The sequence below is a fragment of the Theobroma umbraticum genome, unplaced genomic scaffold (assembly GCF_002168275.2).
Source record: "Theobroma umbraticum cultivar Fairchild unplaced genomic scaffold, ASM216827v3 scaffold_4.1, whole genome shotgun sequence".
NCBI classification, from domain to species: domain Eukaryota; kingdom Viridiplantae; phylum Streptophyta; class Magnoliopsida; order Malvales; family Malvaceae; genus Theobroma; species Theobroma umbraticum.
In genome coordinates, this window is record NW_018397258.1 from 3,070,812 (window position 1) to 3,094,874 (window position 24,063).

The window sequence follows — 24,063 nt, forward strand, 5'->3', positions numbered from 1 at the left end:
TAAAAATATAATTATTTTTTAAGGTAAACTGTCACCCTATTTTTTTAATAATATATATTTTTAAATAAATATATAATTTGATCAAATGCGATATAACTATAGATAAATATATATATATATATATATATTTTTAACTCGTATCATTTTTCACTTCTATATGTGCAAAGTCACTTTGAGCACTCAAAAAAAAAAAATTACTGTTGTACGCGAGGGACAAAACTTAGTGAGCCTAGATTCTTATTCTCCACCATTAATTGTTGCAGCAAATTTGCAAGGCTGGCCTGTTTCTAGACAAAACAAAAAGAAATAAAAACATCTTCAAAATCTGCTAGAAGATAAAGGACTTCAGTTTTATCTTTATCTAATCACCATCTGTCTTTGGTCGTGGTTTCTTTTTATTCTAAAGTTCATTAACGTATGTGTAAAAAATAAAACTGTTCTTTAGAAAAGAGCAAAGCATATACATAAAAATGGCTTAGCGCTTTTCACAAAAGCCGACTGGCTGTGAAATTTGACAGATTATGGGAAACATTTTGATGATGAGTACCAGCCACGGAGCAGGGCTATGGGCCACGCTACAGAGGGGACACGGCTCGATACTGGCCGAGAAGCTATGGGCTTTGACTTTTGGACCGGTGGATTGCCCCCGATAGAAGACAAAATCATCAAACCTTGCTATTCTGAAAAACCAGAGAGTAAATTAATTGTTTTTTTCTGACTACTTTTTTTAAAAAAATTTAAATGAAGGGAATTCAAATCTTTCTATTAGAGTAAAACATCATATACCAATCATTTAATCAAATGCTTTAATTCAAGTATATGATCACTTTGTATACTTACAATACTAAAAACTTGATTAAGCTCGAGTCACTCGAATTTAGTATTAAAATATAATTCAAGGTCGGCTTAATTAACTATTCGAGGTTATTTAATTAAGTTTTAACTCAATTATACAACTGATGATGAAGAGCGTTGTATTAATTAAAATTGAATGGTTCATAAGAAATATAAATTTCTTATTCTCACTTGATGGTTTTCTTTCATAATTTTATATTATGAATCTAGTTTTATATTATCAATTAAAAATTTTAATTTTAAATTTTAAATCATAAACCTTAAACTTTAATATAAGAATTGCTTACTAGAAATTTGACATAAAATTAAAGAAAAAAGTTGCAATTCATGGGGGCCCTTTCACTTTGATATAGATTTACAAGAGTAGTGAGTTTTGACTGTTGATTGAGAAAAAGAAAAATTGATGAGGCAGTTCGTGTATAGGGGGGACATTGTTAGGTGATTTTTCAGCAGCTAACTCGTCTTGTACGTGCAGCACTTTAAAGCCTCAAAAGAATGCAGATAAAGTACAAGGAATGATGATACAAACATTAAGAGATCAAATCTAAAGGAAAACAACTTCCTTAGGAATAAAAGGCATGTGCTTTCTTTCTTTCTTTTTTTTTTCCAACTTTTTCCTTTTCTTTCCCATTGCTAAAAACCCCCTTGTAGGTGTCATGCTGCGACATTCTCATTGCCTGGGCTCTACAAATTACTATGTAAAATTCCCTTTGCTCATCGCGCGTGTGCTTTTTCACTTAAAGATTAGCTATTGGACGTACTCTCCAATTTGTAAACTGTTTTCCCATTTTGCCAGGCTAATCTTTTTGAAGCTAAGAATTATCAAAACGTTGCGTTTGAGTTTTTCCATTTCTTTCTTCTTTTTTTTGTTGTGCTTTTCCAATTTATTTTTTTGTATTTAGTACATGTTGGTAGGCCATATCGCTTTCGTAATGTATATTGGTTGTTCATCATTTTCTCTTATATTACTTTGTGACCTGCTGGACCGGTTCGAAAAAACGCAAATTGTCAAGGACAAAACTCAATAACAAAATACTATCTTTCATAGATTTTTTTAGTCAAACAAATTTGAATAACAATTATTTTAAATAAAATCATAAAATTATTAAAAAAATAAGTGTTACAGTTTTTTATTTTTAAATTTTTCAAAACATGTTTTTGAGATTTTAATTTTACATGATATTTTAAAAATAATAATCATAATTAGATTCATTTGATTAAAAAAGTCAAAATATAAACAAATAAAATGAGACAGAAAAAGTACCAACTAACTCATATTCATTTAAATCTGGCCCCCTTCCCCACCTTTTTTTTTATTGGTTTAGAAAGGTACTTCTTTTATTATTTCGTTTTTCCTATTAAATGAGAGCACTGAACCTGATATTATTAGGTGATAGAAGCAGCATTATTAATTAAACACATAAAGAAGATAGAAACAAAAAAAAAAAAAAGGTAGGAACAGTTTCAGTTGTTGAAATTCTAACATAGAAAGTAATATAAATACATTAATTGGCATCAATTATATAATATCAGATACCGCTTTTTATATTTAGCAATTCAAGAGTCAACTTAGAAGAGAAGATAAGGAAATTTTGAATAGTTTAAGGGTTTATTCGAACATCATACCTTATAAGTATAATATGTGAAATGATTTCTAAATTATTTAAAAAAATTTAAATAAATTTTTATATTTTTATTTTTAATCAAATAAACTTTTATATTTTTTATTTTGAGTTAAATAAACTTTTATAATTAATAATTAATTTAATTAAAATATTATTTATTATTTTATATTACGTGGTGCTAACATGGCATGTTAATACATATAATTGATAATGATATGACATATCATACCGATATATTATAATTGATGATTATATGACATACTAATTTTGACATGATAACGTAATAATGTAATATTTTTTACTTTATATATCAACGTTATATGAGTGCCATATAAATATAAAATAATAAGTAATGTTTTGACTAATGACAATTAAGTAATTATTAGTCATAAAAACTTATATGATAAAAATAAAAACATAAAAATTTGATTGCCATAAAAAAATAAAAATTTATTTAAATATTTTACCTTGCATAATTCATAGGATGTTTTAAATTAATAATCATAATTCACACCTCCAAAGTACCGACACTGTTGGAGTGCAAACCATGTCCCTACTTCCTCTATATATATTATGATAAAAAATTTCTCAGCCCCACAAAATATTTTGGCTCTTTTTTTTTTTAACTTCTAAATGTTTTTATTTTATTTTTATTTTACGAAAAGAAAGAATAGAGTCCAACTCTTTAAAAGAATAACTCCCACTAGATCATTTGTATTTATACGTATTAAATCCGGGTTCATGAATCTCTTGATCTGAAAAAACAAAATAAGAGGATCAAAGTATTTTTTTTACTCTTTTTCAAATTTGATCAATGTTCATTAATTGAATATTTAAATATAGTTTTATACCTTAACTATTCAATCAAATTTTCAGATGTTTTATTTTTTTATAGTATTTAATATATAAGAACACCTCTTTCCTCTTGAAAATAAAAATAAGAACACCTCTTTCTTAAACCATTGCTTTCTTTTGACCTTAATGGATTTTTTTTTTCTAGCGTTAAGAAAATGAAAAATTAATAAAGGTAAATAAAGACTGTAGTGATTAGAATTCAAAATTTCCTCTTGAAAGTCTCAATTTTTAACTTAAAAAATATAAAGTGAGATACATAAGATGAAGAGAATTACTTTATTTTTTGCACAACATTCGAAAAAAGTATTTAAATTATTTTAAAATTTTAAATAAGTTTTTATTTTTTATTATGTTCAATTAAGTTAATATATTTTTATTTTAAATTAAATAAACTTTTAAAATTAATTATCAATTAGTCAAAATATCGCTTATCATTTTTTTCTCACATGATATCGATTTAGAAAGTAAAAATTGTTACATAGTGATTTCATCATATCATATTAGCATAATACATCATCACTTATTTATGATAGATTAACATGTTACGTTAGTATCACGTGATATAAATGATAAATATTATTTTAACTAATCAATAATTAATTATAAGAGTTTATTTAGATAAAAAATATAAAAATTTGATTAAATATAATAAAAATAAAAAAATATTTAAGTTTTTAAAAATTAATTTATGATATTTTATAAATATTATATATTTTATTTTAATTTAAAATTATTATATGTAAAAAAAATTTCTTATTACCTATTAACTAAATTATAACCAGTGCGTTGCACACGGTTTTTTTTTTACCTATTTTCTTCTTCTTTTTTACTTTTTTTTATTTGTTTTCTATAATCTTCACGTGACTAGAAGATGAAGCCCTTTGAGATTTTCTTTTTCTTATTTTACTTATGTAATAAATATCATAAAGTTTTCCTATTAATAATATATCGTGAAAAAAAGGAGTCCCTTACTGGTATTTGAGGCAAAATGATGTGGCTTGTATCTGGAGCATCCTTGTCCAATACAAAACATAAAAAGGAGTCAACTGAAAAGACGTCCAACAAACTTAGGTTCCAGCAACCAAAAAAGTGATACTCTATCCAAATATTTATCCAACTTTTTTTTTATATCCAAATTTAAATTAATTACCAGCTTTACATGAAAAAACGAACAAGAATTACTAAAATAATCAGAAGACCAGACATTCCAACTGCCATTTAATAAAGCGTTGATGTCTTTCCTGTTTCCAGATACATGTACACCCCCACTTTAGAAAAAAATATATAATATTTAAAATTTTTTATATTAGTTGAAAAATAAATAAGTTTTTTATTTTTTATTATATTTGATTAAATTTTTATAGTTGTATTTTAAAAAAGATAAACTCTTAATTATAACTAATAATTTATTAATTATCATTATTCAAAATTACATTTATAATTTATATGTTGATATATCATTAATATAACATATTAACTTATTATAAAAAAATAAAATTATCATATGATCATATAAATGTGACACATCACTTTCAATTATAATCAATCAATGTATCACATCCGCACTTCATGAAATGATAAAATTACATTTGTAATTTTTATGTCGAGGTGTTATTAAGATAGCATATTTAACTTAGTATCACATGAGCATATTAACTTGTTATAACGTAAGGTGAGATTATCGCGTTACCACATTAATATATTATATGAATGTTGCATCATTTTCAATTATGATAAGTTAACATATTACATCAGTATCATATGAGTATAAAATGATAAGTGTTATTTTAATTAATAATAATTAAATAATTATTAATTATAAAAATATTTTTATTATGAATAAAAGTTTGATTGAATATAATAAAAAATAAAAAATTATTTAAATTTTTTTGAATAGTTAAATATTTTTTAGATATCATGTGGGGAAAAAAATAAAAAAAAAAAGACAAAAAGAAAATTCTGCAAAATAAAATAAATTGGGGTAGATTGGGGAGGGTTTGTGTTTTGGTCAGAGATAAAGACATAGCATCGTTCCAAAATCGTACATGATTTTAGAAGATTTGAAAAATCAAACAAAGATGGTTAATGAAGACATATGCTATTGATAAATATATGGAGAATGACTGAAACATGTAAATGCAATGAAGTTTGCTAGAGATTTGTAATCACAAATTCAGAAACGTAAGTTGAGACATTATTTTACTTTTTTCTTTAAAGAGAAAATTCTATGAAGATTCTCAATCTTACAGTGTTTCCCTTTTGCTTTTGGATTCCAGGTTGAGACATTTAATTACATGGGTACGAAATGCAATGTCAGCAAAAATGAATGAGCAACAAACATTTGGATGCTTGAAGTTCTGAACCCCCATTCCAGAAAGAAGGCATTTAATGCGAGCTATGGCATGGTCCAGGCCACCACCTACCAGGGATTAGCCAATTAATACGTGAAATGACAATGCTAAAGAAAGTATTTCCTTGGAGGAACGGAACATGGGAACCCATCATTTCCCTCCCAGAAGACTGACCACAAAATCATAAATGTAAAATACACCTGGAAGGTCCAGACCCTCTGCTAACTTTTCTTGAATTAGTTATGGGCATTACTTCTATCGTCTTTCGTGTTGCACTTGTGTGAGAAGTGAGACAATGTTGAGAGAATCAGAGAAAAACCAAATTTAGAGAGACGAGAAAGTAAGCGTTTGAATGGCAATTACCCAAAATAAGACTACAAACTACTTCCATTTCCATTTCCTTTCCCATCTCGACCAAAACCTTGTGCCACATACAAAGGGCATGCAAGTCTTACAGAGAAGGGAGGGAGAGACAGGAGAAACATGACAAAGATTAACTTCATCCGTGACAAAATGACGCTATGGAAACTAAAGAGTTTTAAGGCCCCTAGGAATTATATCTCTTGAGCTCTCTTCGCCTGTTGGCGAATACTTCTCCATGTCTCATGATCCAAAACCTCTCTATTTCTTCAGCTTTCCGGCCCCGGAATCCTACCTGCAATTAAGGCCCACCTACATAATTCAAGAAGTTAATGATTAGGACCAAGAACTCAACCAACCTGTAGGACAAACAAGATGATTCCGGTTAAAAGCTTTTAATTAAGATAACACAGAAAACACTCCACTCAATTGAGTGGTTCATGTAAGAAAACATAAAGCAAACATGGAAAAAAGCCATTGTACTTTCCGAATGAGCTCATTGTCCAGGTCGAGCAGGGGGCCATGAATAATGGACCAACCGCTGCTACACTAAATAACCACAATTTGACCAATAAGCCCAATAATAGTTAATAACAATCATTTTCTTTTCAACGAAATATATATACATGACCCCCGAAAGCATCCTTAGCTAAAACCAGCAATCTCAAGATTCTACTACAACAATTCCATGCACTATGCTATGTACACTACCAATGGATTTATATATTTGGAGTAATGCCACATCAGCAAAGAAGAGAATATAAATTTGTGTGGTGAAATAGGTGGTGACAACCCACGACCGTTTATTATCTGTTTCCAAGCATGAAATTGAAAAGAACGATTTGTTTTTCGAAAATAAGGAAGAAGAAAATTTCTATTTCAGGCTCGCTTCCATACCTGTCCCCAACGAGTTTATACATTCTATAAATGAGATCTTCTTCTTGTTCAGACATGTTTATGAACTCCCACTCAATGCTGCTCACCTCTGCCATAAACATTAAGGGAGGACCAAAACAGAGTAACTATTGGTTAACATTTAACCAAGCAGAAGTAGAAAATGGAAATGGAAGAGGGACAAGACAGCAATTCGAAACAACAAAGAGGAAATGAAAGAACCCCCGGAAAGGGACCCGGACTTGGTCCAAGAAAACGCGAGAGAGTCAAAAAAAAAAAAAAACTACCTTCAGAGCAGCAGCTACTGGTCTTTGCTTGCTTCCGGCGACGTTTGTCCATTTCCTTTGCCCGTAGTAGAGAAGGCAGGGAGAATATAAAGGGGTGAGAAAGAGGAGAATGAGAGAGACCCAAGACTCCAACTAGAGTTTTTGGGTGTTAAAACGGTGAAGGGGAAATTGAGGATTGACAATTAATAGTTTCCTGAAGAGGGAATTTATACTGGTACAAAATTTTTGCGGACTTTGAAGGAGTGAATGAATGAGCTACATAAATGGGGCATTTGAGAGTTGAGCTTGGAAAAACTCCCCTCCTTGGGAACAAAAGCAACGAACGACAGGTCCTACCGAACAAACAAATTAAAATTTGGTTGACTTGTAGTTGTCCCTATAGGGTCTTAAGCCAAGTCAAAGTTCTGCTTAAGGATAGCATTAAGCAGCTGAAATGACAGCACCGCCCTTCACCTTTGGCGGTTTCTCTTTTAAAAATTTCTCCATGGGGTATCTTAGTTCTTGGTGTATAGGAGGGGCAGAATCTGCAAGACCCTAGCTAATCACTACTAGAATATTGTTATTATAAACGAAGCTTGTTAGACAGTACTTCTCAAGCTATGTAACAAACCAGCACCTGATACCATTGGCAGCTGCTTTCGTGTTTAGAAACTGTTATTTGAGTTTAATTAATCAGGGTTGGATGTTTATGCTTAAACTATTACTAGAAGTTGATCCACATTGCCTGATTTGATATTTCAACAGTGAGGCTGGAATGGAAAATGATGTGACATGACAACTAAATCGCCACATCCCTGTTGTGGAGGAAAAGCAAAACTTCAACAACCAACAGCAGAATCCAACCCAAAGAAAGAAAAAAAAAAAAACAGCAAAAGTCCTCTCGAACTGACATGTTCTATGGCTGCCCTTGTTGGCTTCAAAACGCTACCAAGAAGTAGAGAACAGTCGCCCAAAACTCTCCAATGGAATGTTGTGATGCGGTACTTGGGACTCAAAAAAGGCCCCCCACCCTTATCTCTCTCTGTAAATTATCTGCTATCTTTTGCAGATCTACACATTTTTGACTTCCATGACAAAATCCTATGTGCCTTTTGGTAAAAGTATGTTTACCTTTCAGCTTGCTAAGATTGATTTGTCATTTTGCTTTAACATTCAAATTTCAACCGTTGATTCTTTTCTCAAATGATAAATTCTGTTTTGAGATGCTGCCAGGTTTTCAAGGCATTGAAAGGGGCAAAATTTGATATGATAAAAGTAAAATTAATGATATACTGATGATTGTCAGGATTGGCACATAAACTTGGTACAAGTAGTTGCTGGCAAACCACCCAATCCCCTTCTCAACAAAAAAGAAAAAGTTCATCCCAGGAACTCTGTCCATTTTTATTAATTTTATTAATATTTTGCACCCTCGTGAAGGGGTTTCTTTGAGGAAGAAGTGGGGGAGTTAGGTCGACGTCGGAGTAATGTATGGTATGGACCATCATATTCATATCCAGATTCATCAACTAACATACAAAATTACAGTACAACATGATCTGATGCAGCACAGTCAGGGGATAATAATAATAATTTAATAAATGGAAACAAACTAAAGAGAAGATTAAAGGGTGTTTATCTAAATCCTGATCATTCTAATCATTTGAACTATAGCCTCCAACATTCAAGCAGACTTGAGTGAAAATATCACACCAATTTCCATTCATTACATAATTGTTTTTTTAAAAGATGAAATATTTCGTGAGTAATTTTTAAAATTTCATCAATATTGATATTTATCGATGGATTCATTAAAAAAAAGACATGCACAATCTCATTGGACCATAGATAATTGAAAGAACCTTGGACCTGGGGAAGAACAACTCAAATTAATGTGTAGCATTAGAGCAAATTCTATGAATGAAAACAGAAGGGTGATGACAAGTTCTGTGCTGTTAAGTTTTCTGCATGACATCATTATGAAGGAGAGACCAGAATAGCTAGCTAATTAAATGTTATTTATGATTAATCTCTAAACTAATGAGCCAGAAAAAGTTATAATAATATATCTCTCTCTTTCCCTGTACTTGGTGTATGTTGATCCTTGAGTAACTCAAAAGGGATGAATGTTCGGTAGAGCAACAAGAGTCAAAAAGAAAAAGGCCAAACATCACCTCTGGCAATACGTCTTACTGTACTTCTTTCCAGGGTCCGGCCAAAAATAAAAAACTCATATTATTCTATTTGTTTAAACGTATATTCTATATGTTTTTAGTTGAACGAGCCATGTAGGTTGACAGGACGAACGGTGTGTTGTTCGATGAGTTTGGGGGAGAGGGCAGCTTTTGCAAAGATCCTTGGTGTCTTTTGAAGCTCCTTTATGTGAAAGATCAACTTTTGGAGATTGAGCATGACTTTCCTTCCACATTTTTTTGCAGCTCTTTTGGATTCACCTTTTTACCTATTGGACACATACATCCAACCTTAGCTACCTGACAATTCCCCCACCCCTACGTTTCTCTCTTCGGCTGTGCTAACAAAAATGGGCATACGCCCAGCAGCGAAGCTTCAGCAGTCCCTAGTAGCTAACTTCTTTAAACTTTATCTGTTCCCCTGGAAATTGTTTGATTAAATATCTGCTTCAAGTATTCTTTTTTTCCCTTTGAAAGGCATTTGCTTCAAGTAAAAGTGTTTCATATGGCATTATTCTCCTCTTTGTCTTGTAAGAACCCAAATCCGACTCAATAAAAAGTTAACTTGTACTTACCTGATTGATATTAAAATTGTAATAAAAGAATATATTTCATAAAAGAATATTTATGAATATTCTGAATATATAAATATAATTAAAAAATTATCAATAGATTTTAAATTAAATATTTATTTTAAGATATTACAAGATTTTTTTTGTGATTCATGTTATGTGGTAGATTTGTTATTTTTATACGTGAAGGAAATCTATGAGATGGACACAGATAGTTTGAGATGGCACTGCAATTTGCCAAGCATGTACAGGTATTACTATCATCACCAAGTTCTGAATTACAACCTTAATAACAAAATGAATTTAATGTGCTCACATTTGTTTGCACGCAAAAATAGAGTATCTGTCAATTCAAAGTCAGGAATCAGAGAGATAGCTAGCTACTTCGAAATTTAAATAGCACAAGCACAACTAACCCAAGTAGCTAAATTCTTAGATGACAGAGAAACGTGAATGGATGATAAGATATAAAACTGTGATTCCTCTGAAAATGTTGAAGACAGAAAAGCAACTATTCCAACCAACGCTTCCAGTCTTGCAGAGGAACTGCCATATCAAATATATATATATATATATATATATATCTTTGCACTTGTCTTGTCCTGTATCTAATTTCCATCCCACAGACTGTATTGGATCCATAATTTTCGCTGCCAAAGAAATAGTGGGTTTGAGATAGAAATTATAGAGTACTCGTCACAAGATCAACTTTTATGTAAATCAGATGATTAGCAACCTGTTGATGAACTTTGGTCACAGCATCTTCTAAATAACCTGGTAGGAGTAGCTTAGCCAAGATTCTTGGTTCTTAGATCTTCTCGTGTTATAATTTCATTAAGATGACAAGAATGTCTTAAACAGAGAATTCTTTTCTGTTACTTCCCCGTCGTAAACCGGGTTTAAATTCTTAATGGATATTTCATGGCATTAACTATGGGCTCACCAGTGGCCTTTAGATGTCGGCTTTGGGCCTCGATTTTGGAGTTGAGAAAACCCAGAAAGCCGGGGTGGCACAGATCAACTTGGGCTAGTTTGCCATAGGGGATTTGTGTGATGTAGCAATCCAGGGGAGATGGTCTCTTGTATGCATTGCCTGGCCAAGCAACTTGCCGCGTTTGGAGACTCTTTTACTTTTTGAAATCGATGATCTAAGAAGCTAACATCATACTGACATCTTTAATTCTATATGCACCATAGGAAGACCTAGAATCTTCTGTCATTTTCCATAACTTAGCATGCAAGGAGCACTGCTTACTTCGCAAACCAGATGTTAATTCTCTATATATAGACACGTTTTTCTCTCAAACTTATCATGAAGGAAGAATGTAGTAGTATTACCTCCTCCCTCTTGTTTCTTTTCATATTTCCCACTCATTGTTTATTCCAGCTAGCTTCTCCCTCCCTCTCTCTCTCTCTCTCTCTCTCCTTTTTGAGATGATGAAATGACAATGAAGAGGGGAAACAACAATAACGACATTGTAGTAGCAACTAGGGTGCAAATCCCAACAGATGAAGAACCTGCTGTTAAGATGCTCGATCGTGATTCTCTTGTCCAAGTTATGGCTGAAAATGGTTTAAGGTCAGCTAGTGGATCCTGCAGGATGCTGCTTTACCCTGTAAGCTGAAGTCCAGTTTTCCCTTTTCAGTTCTTTCGAGTATACGTTTTGGCGTATGCTTAGGATTTTCAATAGTGAAATTAGATGCTCTGTCATTAGGCTACAGGTATTTCAACACAGTGAATGGACCCCCGCAGCATTAACGCTGGGTGCTCAAACCCGTAGGTAAAAATTTAACCCATTTATATGTAATCATTTATCACCACTACTCTCCTGACTTAGAGTTTATATTTGACGTACATTTTCGGTAAATGATATATTTGTCACCTCACTCAAATTTTTTATTTATTTTTAAATATATTAATAATGATGAGATGACAAATTTTAATTTATCGAAAATGTAGTAAAAATATGTCAAATATCAACTCAAACAAATTGGCCAGGAATTTGATGCAACTTTTACAACCACAAGTGATTACGTGTAAATAGGTCAAAGCACAAAAGGATGATTGTATGTAGTTTACCCTTTCCAGTTTCGATGAAGGTTGGTAAAATCCTAGTATTAAACAAAATGGGAGAAGGAACCCCCTCGGTCATGTCTGTACATAAATGTAGTAATGCAAACTAATACTTCTATTTCATGTTGTCGTCATAGTTTCCTTTCTTTAAGCAGAGCCCAGTTTCCAGGATTTCTTTTATTATGGAATTTGGAAGTGTGAAATGTTAATGTTTTCCCTCAGAATGCTTTGTACAGCCTATCCAAACTCCATCAAGCACATCAAAACTCAAATTCCACACGGACCATGCAAATTTCGATAACTGAATTGCTTCTTACAACATGAAGGTTAAGTTTCCTCCTACTAATTAGAAACACCTAGCTGTTAGCTAAAGACTGTCCCGGTTTCAAAGAACATTAAATGCTGAAGTAACACTGTAATCTATTTGACAGTCAAATTTTAGCAATGCTACATACAAATAGAACAATCATATTTTCATTTTGAGAATAGCTAGATAGACAGCTAGTGTTGGTTTTAGTGCAACATCTCACCAGGGTTGCCCCATCCCACCAAGTCGTCGTGCCAACTGGATATCCTTCTTCACTGTGGCAAGAAAAGGAAATAAAGTTAGTTTGTTCCTTTTGAAATGAAAATGGAATAAATTCTTTCTTAAAAACATTGCAATCAACCTATAAAAGGTAAGAATTCACGCTTTGAAATTGAGAAATCATGTTTTTCCAATGAGCATGAAACATAAGCTAGAAACATGAGTAGATGGCAACACTAATAGTCTTATAGGCATATATACTGGGACCAAACATATGGCAATCACATAAAAGAGTTTTCAAATGATTGTTTCCCGTCCATTGATTCAGCATTTTCATTCCACCTATCATCCCACACAGTTTGGTCTGCAACAATCAATAAAAAATCATAATGTGCCAAGCAAATGTTGCATAATGTTATATATCTATACAGACTGGATATGGAGGGTAACCATAATTTGAGATTAAAGCATAGCCAAAATTTCATATGTATGCATGAACCTAACAATTAAAAATGTGATATAACCGATACACATCAAGACATATTTTACTCTTCCATCAAAGAAGAAGCCATATATTCAGAATAAAAATTACTCATGGCAAGCCCTCCATAAACTTCTCCACGTTTCCATTACTTTCAACAAAAGAAGAAAAGATTTGTAGGCCGAGAGGTAAACTTTTAATACACCCAATGGCATTATTCTGTACATGCTCTTCCACTAAAATACATAACTAACTTCAATGAATCAAATACACAACATCAAGGTGTCAGATTAAATACCCCAAACCTGGAGTTGACTGCATCATGTTACCAACACCTATAGCACCATATTATTACTACTACCTTTAGGTCACTACAATTATTTTAGCATTAACTTAGAAGGCGCTGAACTGCAGAACAAATATGCCCAATATAAAGTAGTTCTCACAGAAACAACAATTTCTCCAGTCTTTAACTTACTCAGTGTAACACGCTTAGCATGAATTGCACACAGCATTGCATCTCCAAACAATTGAACCAAATATTCCTCTGCTGCCTACAAATGCACCCAAAGTCACACACATTTTGAAATAGGAAGTAGCAAAAGTATTGATACCACAGATTGCATTGCTATTCCATAATGTAAAAAGATATATGACAAACTGAACAAACTAAGGTTCACAATCATTGATGGAAATTAGCATACTCATACCACACTGAAATGCAAGTTTAGTTTTTGGACACTTACGAATGCAAAATTAGGATATGCTCAGTGTAAATTGATTTGCATGTTAATGTTGCAACCTAACGTACAGCTGTACGATAATATGAAGGCTGGGAAGCATAGTTTGTAACAGACCAACCACATCCACAACCATAAGCCCAAAAATTAACTTGCACATCATTGTGTGCAAGAGTGTGTGCGCGTGTCTATGTATTTGTTTTTAAAGGCTTATCAATGTTTTTTTTTTATGACAGAAAAATGGATAAGTTACCGAACCTCTTGAATTGCAACTAAAGCTTCAGCTTTCCAGCGATTTATATCCGGCGCAAGTTGGTAGGTAATAGCTCTTACCTATAAAAAATCATATTGAACATCAGAACCTTTTGATTAAGCTTCATAACTACTCTCAGCTAAATGATGCCACGTATTGCACGCACAAGGGCAATGGTAATGTCATCAAATTGGGATATTTCAGAGCCAAAGCTAGAAGTAAAATAAAATGTGACCTTTTCAAAATTCATCTATAACTCGTGCATTCAAAATTAATAGAGTTATTTCCATCTCAATTTGCCATTAACATTTTCAGTTGTATAGATGGATGTTCAATAAGTAGTGCATTGAAGACAATAAACTAGTTTAGGTATGTGCATACAATAAATAAGCACCCCAGGGAGAGAGAGAGAGAGAGAGCTCACTTCTCTAATGAAGCTGGCAGCAGGAATGAGCGGTTTCCAACTCTTTTGGTATTTCCGAATCTCTTGAAGAGCCCTAGTTCCCGGTCTAAAGCGATGAGGCTTCTTCGATGTTCCTTGAGCTTTAACAACCAAAAAGCATCAGATTAAATCTTTGATACGGCATGAAATTTGTTACTTACAGGGCAGGAAAAAAATTCAGATCTTGCTAAAACTCACACGGTGTGGCCTGTCCTCCAGTTTTTCTTGTCCTTAGAACACGAGCCTTCAGAAGCTCAAAATGCAAATTAGACCTCAGATTTATATTACAGACATGATAAAGAAATTATGAGACAAAGTAGGGGAAAAGAAAATAACAACAAAAAAATTGGTAAATTTAGATTTGCTATCAAAATTAATAGTTAGCATAACTGAGCAAATTTATGTTAAGTATTTCAAATTCTCGTTCTTGTCTTCTCTTTGTTGCTCTACTTAGTCATTAAATAAAGGAGGAAGACAAGTATATGTATATTGAATTTTTTTTTTAAAAAAAGCTAACGCTACAAAGCAAGGGATAAGATGAAGAAAAATCCAGCTTGGGAGACTAAGAAAATTTACCCAAAACATAAACATATTCGTCTCCTTCTTCTTTATTTTCCCCAAAATAATGGAAAATTCAACCAAAGCCCTAATTTTTGGCTTTTATGTCAACATGTTATCATCAACAAGACAATCCACAGAAAAAACTCAAACTACAAAAAAAAAATACAGAGAAAGAGAAAGCTACCGGACTGGTTCCCGGTGACGGCGTCGACGTTGAGGCCGCTGCGGCAGCTGCTTTTTTCGGATAATTTATATATATAAAAAAAGCCAACGTTTAGCAAAATCCTAAGCAAATTCGTTTGTTTAGAGAAAGAGAGATATTACCAGATGGCTTTGGTTTTCTTTTCTTCGCAGCGGTGTGCTTGGTTCTCGCCATGGCAGAAGCGATGAAATCCCTTTCCTTCAGCGCTTTTTTTTTTTCAAAAAATTTTGGCTGGGAAGACTGTATCCGAATAAAAATCAATCGTAATTGACTATTTTAAATTTTATTTCCCGCTTGTGGTCCGGGACCGACTCCGTTCCCTTCTTCTCGGGCTCCCGCCGCTACAATGGCTAGGTTTCCTTGAAACGTAGGCGTTTTGTCGTTTGTCTTCGTCGCCCGTTATAGCCCCTGCCACGCACGTGTTCGAAATTTTCCATTTCTTTCTCTTTCAACTACCAAAAACGCGACAAGTCTTCAACTTACATTCAAAGAAAATAGCGTGCAACTCTTTTTTTTTTTTTTATTTTATTTTTAAGTAAAAATGGAGTGCATTTTCGATATAAAATTTAAAGTGCATTTAATATTCAACACGATAGTTAATATATGATTCTCATTTAAAAAATAAATTTGATTTTCTCATTTCATATTTAATACATATTTTTCTACCTTTTTTATTTTTATTTTTTTAATATTATAGTTACATTATAAATAATAACTTGATACCACATCAAGTATTTCAAAAAAAATAAAAATTTTCAATCTTAAGCATTTCATAATCTATTAATTACTCTTTTTTTAAAAAAGAGTCGTTGCTCGTTACAAAGAAATATTATAAATTAAAAAGTAAATACGAGAAAACGTAAAAGTAGGATATTTTTGAACTGCTTGAAAGAACAATGTTGTTCACTTCTTTCTCTTAACGCAAATATGTCTCAAGTTTTCAGAAAAAACAAAGTCTTTGCCAACCTCCTGGCTCCCAGTTCGTTTTGCCATCCTCTTATTTTAATATATATATATATATATATATATATATTTAACCAGTTACTTCATATTTTATCCCTCTTAGAGAAATGACTCACCCAAGCCAAATTTAATGCCGCATGAACATGCTTTAAGTAGTGTGTATTCTGAGGTTGAATACTTGCTGGTGGTAATAGATATTCTTCCATTGAAACAACAAGCACATTGCTATGGAACAATACATTGCATCCTCAAGAATTTTACTCTAGGAGTTGTGGCACTCAAGTTTTTTATGATCAGGTAGCTATGTCGGAGACTCATCTACTTGGCTAAGCTGGCGAGTACGTCACTGAAAATCTTCCAACTCTTACGCGTTAAATCTTGAAAACAAAGAAGTAAATACAGCTAATGCAGTCTTGAGGCAATCATCATTCCCACTCTGGTCTACCCACAACAGTGCACTTGAACATCCACATCAAAGGCTAAAAGACATACTTTCAGATAAGCTAAATCACACAGCAACATCTACAAGATACCTTATAATTACAACATAGCGAAATGGAGTAGCATAGAAGACAGCAACAAGATATCTAGGCAGAAAAATATTATGCTTTGCACACATATATATATATATATTTTGGAGTGGTTCTCCTCTTCCCCTTTTTACTAGTTTCTTGATCCAAAAATCATTATGTGAGCTGGAAAACCATTTAACAGGAGGCTAGATTACACAACTCACTGGATAGCTTTGAAAGTGCCCTTCCAAACAGTTGCTTGCAGTAGAAATCCATACAGAGTTCAACGGAATTCTGAAATCTAGGGCTGTGATGGAGTAGGAGATGTTGGAGGCTTCAAATCTGGATACTGCAACCATAAAGAAAGAAATATGAGTAATGTTAGTATTTTTCCCATGTATAAGCAGTAGGAAGCAAAAGCAACCACTTGTCTATACAATGGCATAAGATAAAAATTATGAGGAATTTATGGAGTAATAAAAGTCGCATTACAGAAGCATATGGTGAAAGTGGTCTTGGAAATCCAGAGGGTTCATCTGCCTTGGCTTCCGTTGTAGGTACCGAATTGATTTGAGGAGGTGGTTCTGCTGCTGCTTCTACTCTCGGCTGCGATTTAGCCTCGGTAGGTGAAGGAAGAGCCTTGCCTGTGGTAGTCGTTGGTAGTAAGGCCACTCCAATTTGCTGAGTGTCACGCGTAGATACAAATATAGAGAATTATGATCATGGAAAAGAAGCAATGGTTTATAGTTAAGAAATTACAAGGGGAAAGAAGAACACATTCCAGTCTACAGCAGGTTATTGCAGTAATGTGCACAGCAAAAGTTTGTTTTTATGGTCAGAATAACTTTTCTTGGCAAGATGTGGATCTTGCTCAACAGATAAATAAAGCATACAAATAATAACCAGAATTTGTATCAAGTTTGGATACCTTTATCTCATCAACAAATTCATTAGGAGCAATCCTTGTGGTTAAAAATTCATCAACTTGTTGAAGAGTTTGCTTTCGGTCCTGTCACAAATAGCAGGGTAGAAAAGTCAAGCAGAACCATTTCATTTAGACCATAGGCTTTAAGAAAGACCAGAGATTTAAAAATTACGTGACATATTCGACAGTTGTGGCTTGTCAGGAACCATATTTTCCAAAGTAAGCTGGAAAATACTTAATTTTCAATTAAATTCATGAAAAAATAGCTCAAAAGTGGAGACTTGCCTCTGCAAATAGGAGTTTCTTGCTCACAAGCTGAACAATAGCAGCTGAGCCCAGAAGTTGAAGTATTGTTTCTAACTGAAGAAGACATGTGAACCACAATTTGAGTTGTTTGATGGAAAAAAAAATACTAAAGTCAAAACAAAACAATGATAAAAGCAAAAATAGAAATTAGAAGCTAATAATAGGACTTAAAAACCTAACCTCTGAAAATGCCAAGAAGCCCAATCCAGCAGCTGCAGCGATCCCTAGTGTAACAGAGAGGCCATCTGATCCCTCCTGCAGATTATAACCAATGTTACCATATAGATGGAAAACAAAGTAAAAAGGCTGCAGAACTTTCTTATAAAGAACATAGGAAGAAGGGTTGCTATTTCTCTTCTTTAATTTTTATGCATCTTGCCTCTGAACCGAAGGATATGTAAAAATCTCTATGAGATTAAACCCTTAGAAGTGCATAAGCAAATAAGTAATGAAGATACGCACTCCAAAGGCCCCGGTAATTGTTTCTGTCAAATTGCTAAGGTCAAGCCCTTTCTTTGGTGGTATCCAAGGAAGACCACTATTCTGCAAAATTGCAATCAGCCTCTCAAATGATGCAGCTGCTAAAAGGATAAGATACTAAACAGCAAAGAATTTAGAACAGCAAATACCATCCATCCTCGTGGTCCTTCTGCGCCATCTTTTACTGCATAAGCAGCTTTGAATCCATTTGCAGCGACTAATTCCGCAACCAGTTCGGAGTTCCCATTATATCTGGCTTTCAACACAAATTTAACAACGTTAGAACATGAACCTACTAGAAGTTCTAATTTCATCTTTCTTACAAAACACAATGCATATAAAGGGATGAGAGAGAAAGCAATTCTCAGTTTATTTTTACAACAGAGAGCAATTTTCAGGTTATAGTTACAACTAGAATGTATGTCATTGTCAGCCAAGCTTCCATATGTTATCAAAGAAACAACCCAACATTTAGAACTTAGACTATCAATTTAGAAATCTCCAACCTTGGAACAAGATACGGTTAATTTATGGCTTAGGATTTAGGAGACAGGCAGATGGCCATATCCTATTGTGTAGCTTAAGGCCAAAGAGCCTCCATATGTATTTCTGACTATTTTCTCCACAAGCAAGCAAACAAAACAAAGATCTTTTATTGTTAGTCCAACCAATACACAATGCAATTCATCTCAGATATGCAGAGACATCATCAATAGCAGTGGATCCTTAAACTAATTATAAATTATGGCAATGTCATATGCATATGCCTCGTGATTTAGAACCAAGAAGGTCAAGTTTTAGCACCAAATCACCTGGTGAAAAATGAATCAATAGCAGTGGTGATGTTATAAACAATGGCGGTGAACTTAAGTTTTTGAAATGCTGGTCTGTTTCTTTTCATTAATCAATTTTTCTATGTTGATTAATTTGGATTCAGTTAGTATGATTCATGCCCAAAATGCTAGGAATTCATACGAACAAATACATGGAAAAGGCATAGTTCCAAAATCTTACTTGTCTATGACGAACAAGGTCGTATTTTCTGGTTCCCTGAATTTCAAAGACAGCTTTTTTAAGAACCCTGGTTTGTCTTCGATATTAAAGGTAATTGACATAGGCTTCTTACCAAAACCCCTTACATCAGGACTACCAACTTCTCTAAACTCCTTGATCGCTCTTATATCAAGCAACTGAGCCGTGGCATCATCACCCAGCTTGGCATAAGCACTCTTTGCAGACTCAACTCCCCATGGCTTCGGGTTCTTCAACAGCTGAGACAAAATTAATGGAACTGCCAAAGCAACAGCACCGCCGGCTACAACTGTAGGATTCTCGGTTACAAAACTGACAACACTATCAACAACCCCATTTGAATCGAGACCAAATGACGAGGAGAAGTCCTTAGTCTGCTGCAGTGCTTCCTCGTATGATAAAGCTTTAGCAACACCACTGGTAAGAACGGAAGACAGCAGCACTACACCCCTATGCAAGCTTCTTGACAAACACTCCTGCAGAGTTGGTGTGGTCTTAATAAAAGCTGCAGAAGTTGGAAGTTTGGGTGGTGAAGCAATTGAGAGTGACGACACTTTTCTGGTCTCTGCTCTTCTCTCACAAAGAACTGAGAGAGGTGTCAAGCTCGCTGCATTGAGGGCCTCCATGGCATAATTTTGTGCAAAAGACGGCTTGTAGGATATCAAAGATATGATGGAGAAGCTTGAACCATCAGAAATCGAGGGTTTATGAGGATTTTGTTGTTCTTGTAGAATTGATTGGATGACAAAGCCTTAGCTTTTGGAAGGAGCAATTTGGCTGGTGTGTTGAATGCTGAAAGCGGCTGAGGTGGAATGAAATATGAGATCTCTGCCATTCATTGCATGACACATTGGAAGTAAGATCAGAGGCTTTTGATCATGTCCAGATGGACTTTCTGGTCTCAGCAGATTTGTGTGGCTGATAATTGTCAGGAGAAGTTTTTAGCAAACTCTATAGTACATCTAAAATACAGTGGTACCTTTCTTTTTGTACAAAAAATACAGTACTACCATAGCTACTATTGTAGTGCCAATCATTCCAGGCTCTTTCCTAATTTCCTCCACACAAGCAGGATGATTACCAATTCAAAATTTTAATTATCTTCAATTTACCAGAACTAGAGAAATAGTAGTAGCAAGCTAAAAAGCTAATGAAGACAAGGATCCTTCTACCGGATTCAATTGGGTACCCAACTATTTGATTCCTTAATGAACGGTTTCGATGTCATTGTGAGATTTGTCTGGAGTCCAAAATGTAAATCTTGCATGCCTTCTTGGAAAAGAGTGATGTTATGGTCGGATTAGTCATGTTAAGCCCATCAATTAATCAAATCCTAGATCTTTAACTGGCGTTCACCTTTCTTTGGACCAAAGAAGACACAGAGTTCGTATCAAAACCCTGAACTCTGTCGAATTAGAAGAGGAAAAACCCATAGCAAAAGCTAACAACAAGAGACCTTTTCTTTTTGTATATGGCTCAGAGCTAAAAAAATTGCTGGATGGATATGCAAGAACGCCCATTTGTTGATGTGGCATTTGCTGTTTAATGCGAAAGACCAAACCACAGTTTAGTGTCTTGGAGGATCCAATAACTGGACGGTGCAAAAAGACATATTGCAAAGACAAGGAGATCAGGAGAGACATATACATCGTGGAAATCTGATTTCAGCTCAGATCTTATAGGACTCCTTGGCATACGGTATCTAACTGAATTTCTTCCATTAGAAAAGACAGATGAATAAGGGGAAAACCCCAAACTTAAGTTGCATTGCCTAAAAAGAACAAAATTGGAATGGTTACAGAAGACCAAAAAAATAATCCAAGCCTTGCCCAATTTCCCATATTGAAATGCCAGTTCCCCATGACCGCGCTTCCTCTAGCCGCAAGTAAATTGACATCAACGATGGGTAGAACACTGCATGTCTGACGTTGTTTTCATCAGAATAAACGAAAAAATGCTCTCCGCTGTTCTTTTCCCATTGTATTAGGGGCCTGTGCTTCTCCAACAATGAGAGGTAATCCCTACCAACAACAGCTGCACCACCAGAACCTGCTCAATATGGACAAGGAGAAACCTCTTATGTCACACACAAAACTTGTCTTTTAACAAGCTTAATTCAAGATACACCACAAATATTATAAGTTACAACATAGAGTGGAAAGTATACTTAAGACATAAAAGGCCATGTTAAGCATAAGCCAAGGAGTCAATATCAAGTTCACATATTTCTGAAGATTACTAGGTCGACGTATATGATTTACTGCTAGATGGTCTTCCATGGAAGATAGATGCACGATCACCTTAACAAATAAGGGAAAAGAAGATCTAATACCTCCTGAAAGGATGAAATCATTTCCATAAAAGTTGATGCCAAGAAATATCTTTGGAGCCAGGTTCTGAGTGTTGTTACCAGGGGGGCCAAGAAGCAACTGCAAGGTAAAGCGTATCCATTGAAGAGGTGCATTTGGACCTGGATTGTTAGGACCTGAGAAGTCATAGGTCATAAGTGAGAAACCATCCACAGCATCACTCAAGCTCCGAAGATCTTCTGGTCCAAAATCATGTTGCTGGAGCTTCTCTGAATGTGGTGGGCCTATAACATACACCAACTGCAATTTTTGCTCAGGATTCCTTGTTGATCTCACAGAATGCAGTGCATGTCCAAGTTGTTTTATAAACTTGAGCGCCTAGATGTGAAAACAGAAGAAATCTTTCAAACCTCATAAATCAAAAAGAACTTAATTTAGGTTGACCATTTCATTTCAAATCACTAAAGATAAGGAATTGTGACTGATCATAAAGAGAGAATGCTTGATGATCATATGAACCTCAAGGTCTATTATTATATAATAAAACTGAAAGCCCAAGCCTTTCTACGTACTTATTTCCTATAGCAAAGGGACATCAATTTAGATGTCACTAACAGCTAGCCTCAAAAGAAAACTTATAATAATTTAATTGAGGCTTTATTCTTATAAACTTAATATAGAGCTAAGTATGAGGTGGAGAAAGGGAGCATAATGCTATTGAACCCCAAAGAAAAAAGGATGAAAAGAATCAAAGGATTTTGATAAAAGAAAAACAATGTAAGGAGTGAAGAAAGATTTGGCATGCTCAGGCAGCAAAATTCCACAAACTGCCACTTCAAAACATGTTTAAACCCCAAGTCTTGGGAACCAGAATGATACAGTTTTTAACAAAGAGGAAACATCAATTGAGGTGAGGATTACCATATTCCTCATGTCTGGATCATGCAAGACACCATATGCAGCCCATCTTGACCAAGACTCTAGCACAATACCATCATAGTCCATTTCTCTAAACATTGAGGAAAGAATCCACACAACAAATAACATTAGAGAACCTCAGCATTTTGTTTAGGAAGTGCAGTTGAAAAATGTCTTCTGTAACAAGATATGCCTCCAAAAGAACATAGAATAAGAAATGGGGGTTTACTTGCACTCTGTTACTATGAGATCAATAGCTTTATCCCTCTGTTTCTTCTTTTTAAGCAGCTTCGTAGGAAATGCTTCCAGAACTACTCTAGGTAATACCTACATATATAATATATCAAAAATATAATATTATGATAATGGAAAATTCCAAACAAAAAAAAAAAAATACCAAAGCATCTCCTTTCATTCTAAGCTCTGACAACCATCCTTTATCAGCATTATGTCTCCCATCCATAACTAAGCTGCTTCCTTGGCTGGCAACAAAGATTTTACTTTTACTTTAATATTTGAACAAAAAAAACAAACAAAGATTTTGATTTTTAGAAATTTAAAAGGAATGCTAACATCAAATTTGTTGATTCAATATTGGATATACCTTTTCAAATCATACCAAACAGGTGATAAGTGAGTAAACTTAGAATTAAACCTGTTTGCCATTTCATAGCCCCTCGAATTCCTGCAAAAATTTTCATGACATAAATCAAGAATTTCATTTCCACCAACATTTGAATAAAGGCACCCCTTGAGATGATCTTACCATGGGGTAATGTAAGCCAACACGGGATAATCATAATGCCGTTGCGACGCATTTTCTGGTATCTTCAAATTCTCCTGAAATTACTTATAATTTGAAAATTTTAGCCAAAAAACAAGGAAAAATTTCTCTTTGATAAATAAGCTCAGTCTATTTATTTATTTATTTTAAGTACGGTTCTTACAGCGAGGATCTCTTGGTAACTAATGTCGGTTTTGATAAGTCCTCGTTCAGTTACGACCGGTTCGAAACGTTTCGTACCTGAACCGTATTTGATGCTGTATACGAGTACAGATATGGCTGGAATTACGATGAAGAAGACTACGAATATACCGATAAGCTTACAATCCGAAGCATCTGAGTCGCTGAATTTGTCTTCTCGAGTTGCCGTTCCGACTCGCTCTTTACGCCGGTCCTGACTCTGCTCCACTCGGCGCTCCCGCCTCCTCGCCATTTCTCTCTCTCTCTCTCGTTTCCAGTCCAAGTCAATACTTCAACAACATAAATAGTTCAGCTGACAAAGAAAAAGACTTCCCAGTTTTAACTATTTGATTTAATATGACAATTTTGCCCTTCGTAATATATAATTTTACATTGAAGTCCCTC

General features: G+C 34.0%; 4 protein-coding genes across 5 annotated transcripts; all 4 read right to left on the bottom strand.

Moving 5' to 3' along the window:
• Positions 1–6,039: 6,039 nt before the first annotated feature.
• On the bottom strand, positions 6,040–7,520 carry LOC110414136 (CAPRICE-like MYB3). The gene is given in 4 exon segments (XM_021425202.1): positions 6,040–6,329; positions 6,331–6,358; positions 6,944–7,031; positions 7,228–7,520. Coding segments are annotated over 4 exon segments (264 nt in total). The 5' UTR covers positions 7,280–7,520; the 3' UTR covers positions 6,040–6,233.
• Positions 7,521–12,307: 4,787 nt separating this feature from the next.
• On the bottom strand, positions 12,308–15,699 carry HTR12 (Histone superfamily protein). 2 transcript variants are annotated; one of them, XM_021424469.2, is made up of 7 exons: positions 15,372–15,699; positions 15,232–15,281; positions 14,685–14,730; positions 14,469–14,587; positions 14,050–14,124; positions 13,530–13,605; positions 12,308–12,626 (listed from the first exon to the last, which is right to left on the bottom strand). In XM_021424469.2, exons 1-7 carry the CDS (start codon positions 15,421–15,423, stop codon positions 12,571–12,573), a joined length of 474 nt encoding a protein of 157 aa, XP_021280144.1. In that variant the 5' UTR covers positions 15,424–15,699; the 3' UTR covers positions 12,308–12,570. The 2 variants fall into 2 exon arrangements, with proteins under 2 accessions (XP_021280144.1, XP_021280145.1); XM_021424470.2 differs by having other exon boundaries at positions 15,232–15,278; positions 15,372–15,693.
• A 979-nt stretch (positions 15,700–16,678) lies between these two features.
• TROL (thylakoid rhodanese-like protein) lies at positions 16,679–20,319 on the bottom strand. The gene is made up of 8 exons (XM_021424447.2): positions 19,450–20,319; positions 18,585–18,687; positions 18,418–18,498; positions 18,136–18,210; positions 17,935–18,009; positions 17,653–17,733; positions 17,217–17,405; positions 16,679–17,073 (listed from the first exon to the last, which is right to left on the bottom strand). The coding sequence occupies exons 1-8, from the start codon at positions 20,091–20,093 to the stop codon at positions 17,026–17,028; spliced, it is 1,296 nt and encodes a 431-aa protein (XP_021280122.1). The 5' UTR covers positions 20,094–20,319; the 3' UTR covers positions 16,679–17,025.
• Positions 20,320–21,059: 740 nt separating this feature from the next.
• Positions 21,060–23,943, bottom strand: LOC110413772 (Glycosyl hydrolase superfamily protein). The gene is made up of 8 exons (XM_021424724.1): positions 23,642–23,943; positions 23,461–23,534; positions 23,299–23,379; positions 23,092–23,176; positions 22,924–23,021; positions 22,698–22,785; positions 21,800–22,154; positions 21,060–21,516 (listed from the first exon to the last, which is right to left on the bottom strand). The coding sequence occupies exons 1-8, from the start codon at positions 23,909–23,911 to the stop codon at positions 21,263–21,265; spliced, it is 1,305 nt and encodes a 434-aa protein (XP_021280399.1). The 5' UTR covers positions 23,912–23,943; the 3' UTR covers positions 21,060–21,262.
• Between the last annotated feature and the right edge of the window lie 120 nt (positions 23,944–24,063).

Coding starts and splice junctions, on each gene's coding strand:
- HTR12 (XM_021424469.2), bottom strand. CDS start 15,423: ATGGCGAGAACCAAGCACACCGCTGCGAAGAAAAGAAAACCAAAGCCA. Junction 14,731..15,231: donor CGTCACCGGGAACCAGTCCG/GTAGCTTTCTCT, acceptor GAGCTTCTGAAG/GCTCGTGTTCTAAGGACAAG. Junction 13,606..14,049: donor CTTTAGTTGCAATTCAAGAG/GTTCGGTAACTT, acceptor GTGCATTTGTAG/GCAGCAGAGGAATATTTGGT.
- TROL (XM_021424447.2), bottom strand. CDS start 20,093: ATGGAGGCCCTCAATGCAGCGAGCTTGACACCTCTCTCAGTTCTTTGT. Junction 18,010..18,135: donor GCTTCTTGGCATTTTCAGAG/GTTAGGTTTTTA, acceptor TGTCTTCTTCAG/TTAGAAACAATACTTCAACT. Junction 17,406..17,652: donor AATTTGTTGATGAGATAAAG/GTATCCAAACTT, acceptor CGTGACACTCAG/CAAATTGGAGTGGCCTTACT.
- LOC110413772 (XM_021424724.1), bottom strand. CDS start 23,911: ATGGCGAGGAGGCGGGAGCGCCGAGTGGAGCAGAGTCAGGACCGGCGT. Junction 22,786..22,923: donor CTCATAGTAACAGAGTGCAA/GTAAACCCCCAT, acceptor CTCAATGTTTAG/AGAAATGGACTATGATGGTA. Junction 22,155..22,697: donor ATCCAGACATGAGGAATATG/GTAATCCTCACC, acceptor TTTCACATCTAG/GCGCTCAAGTTTATAAAACA.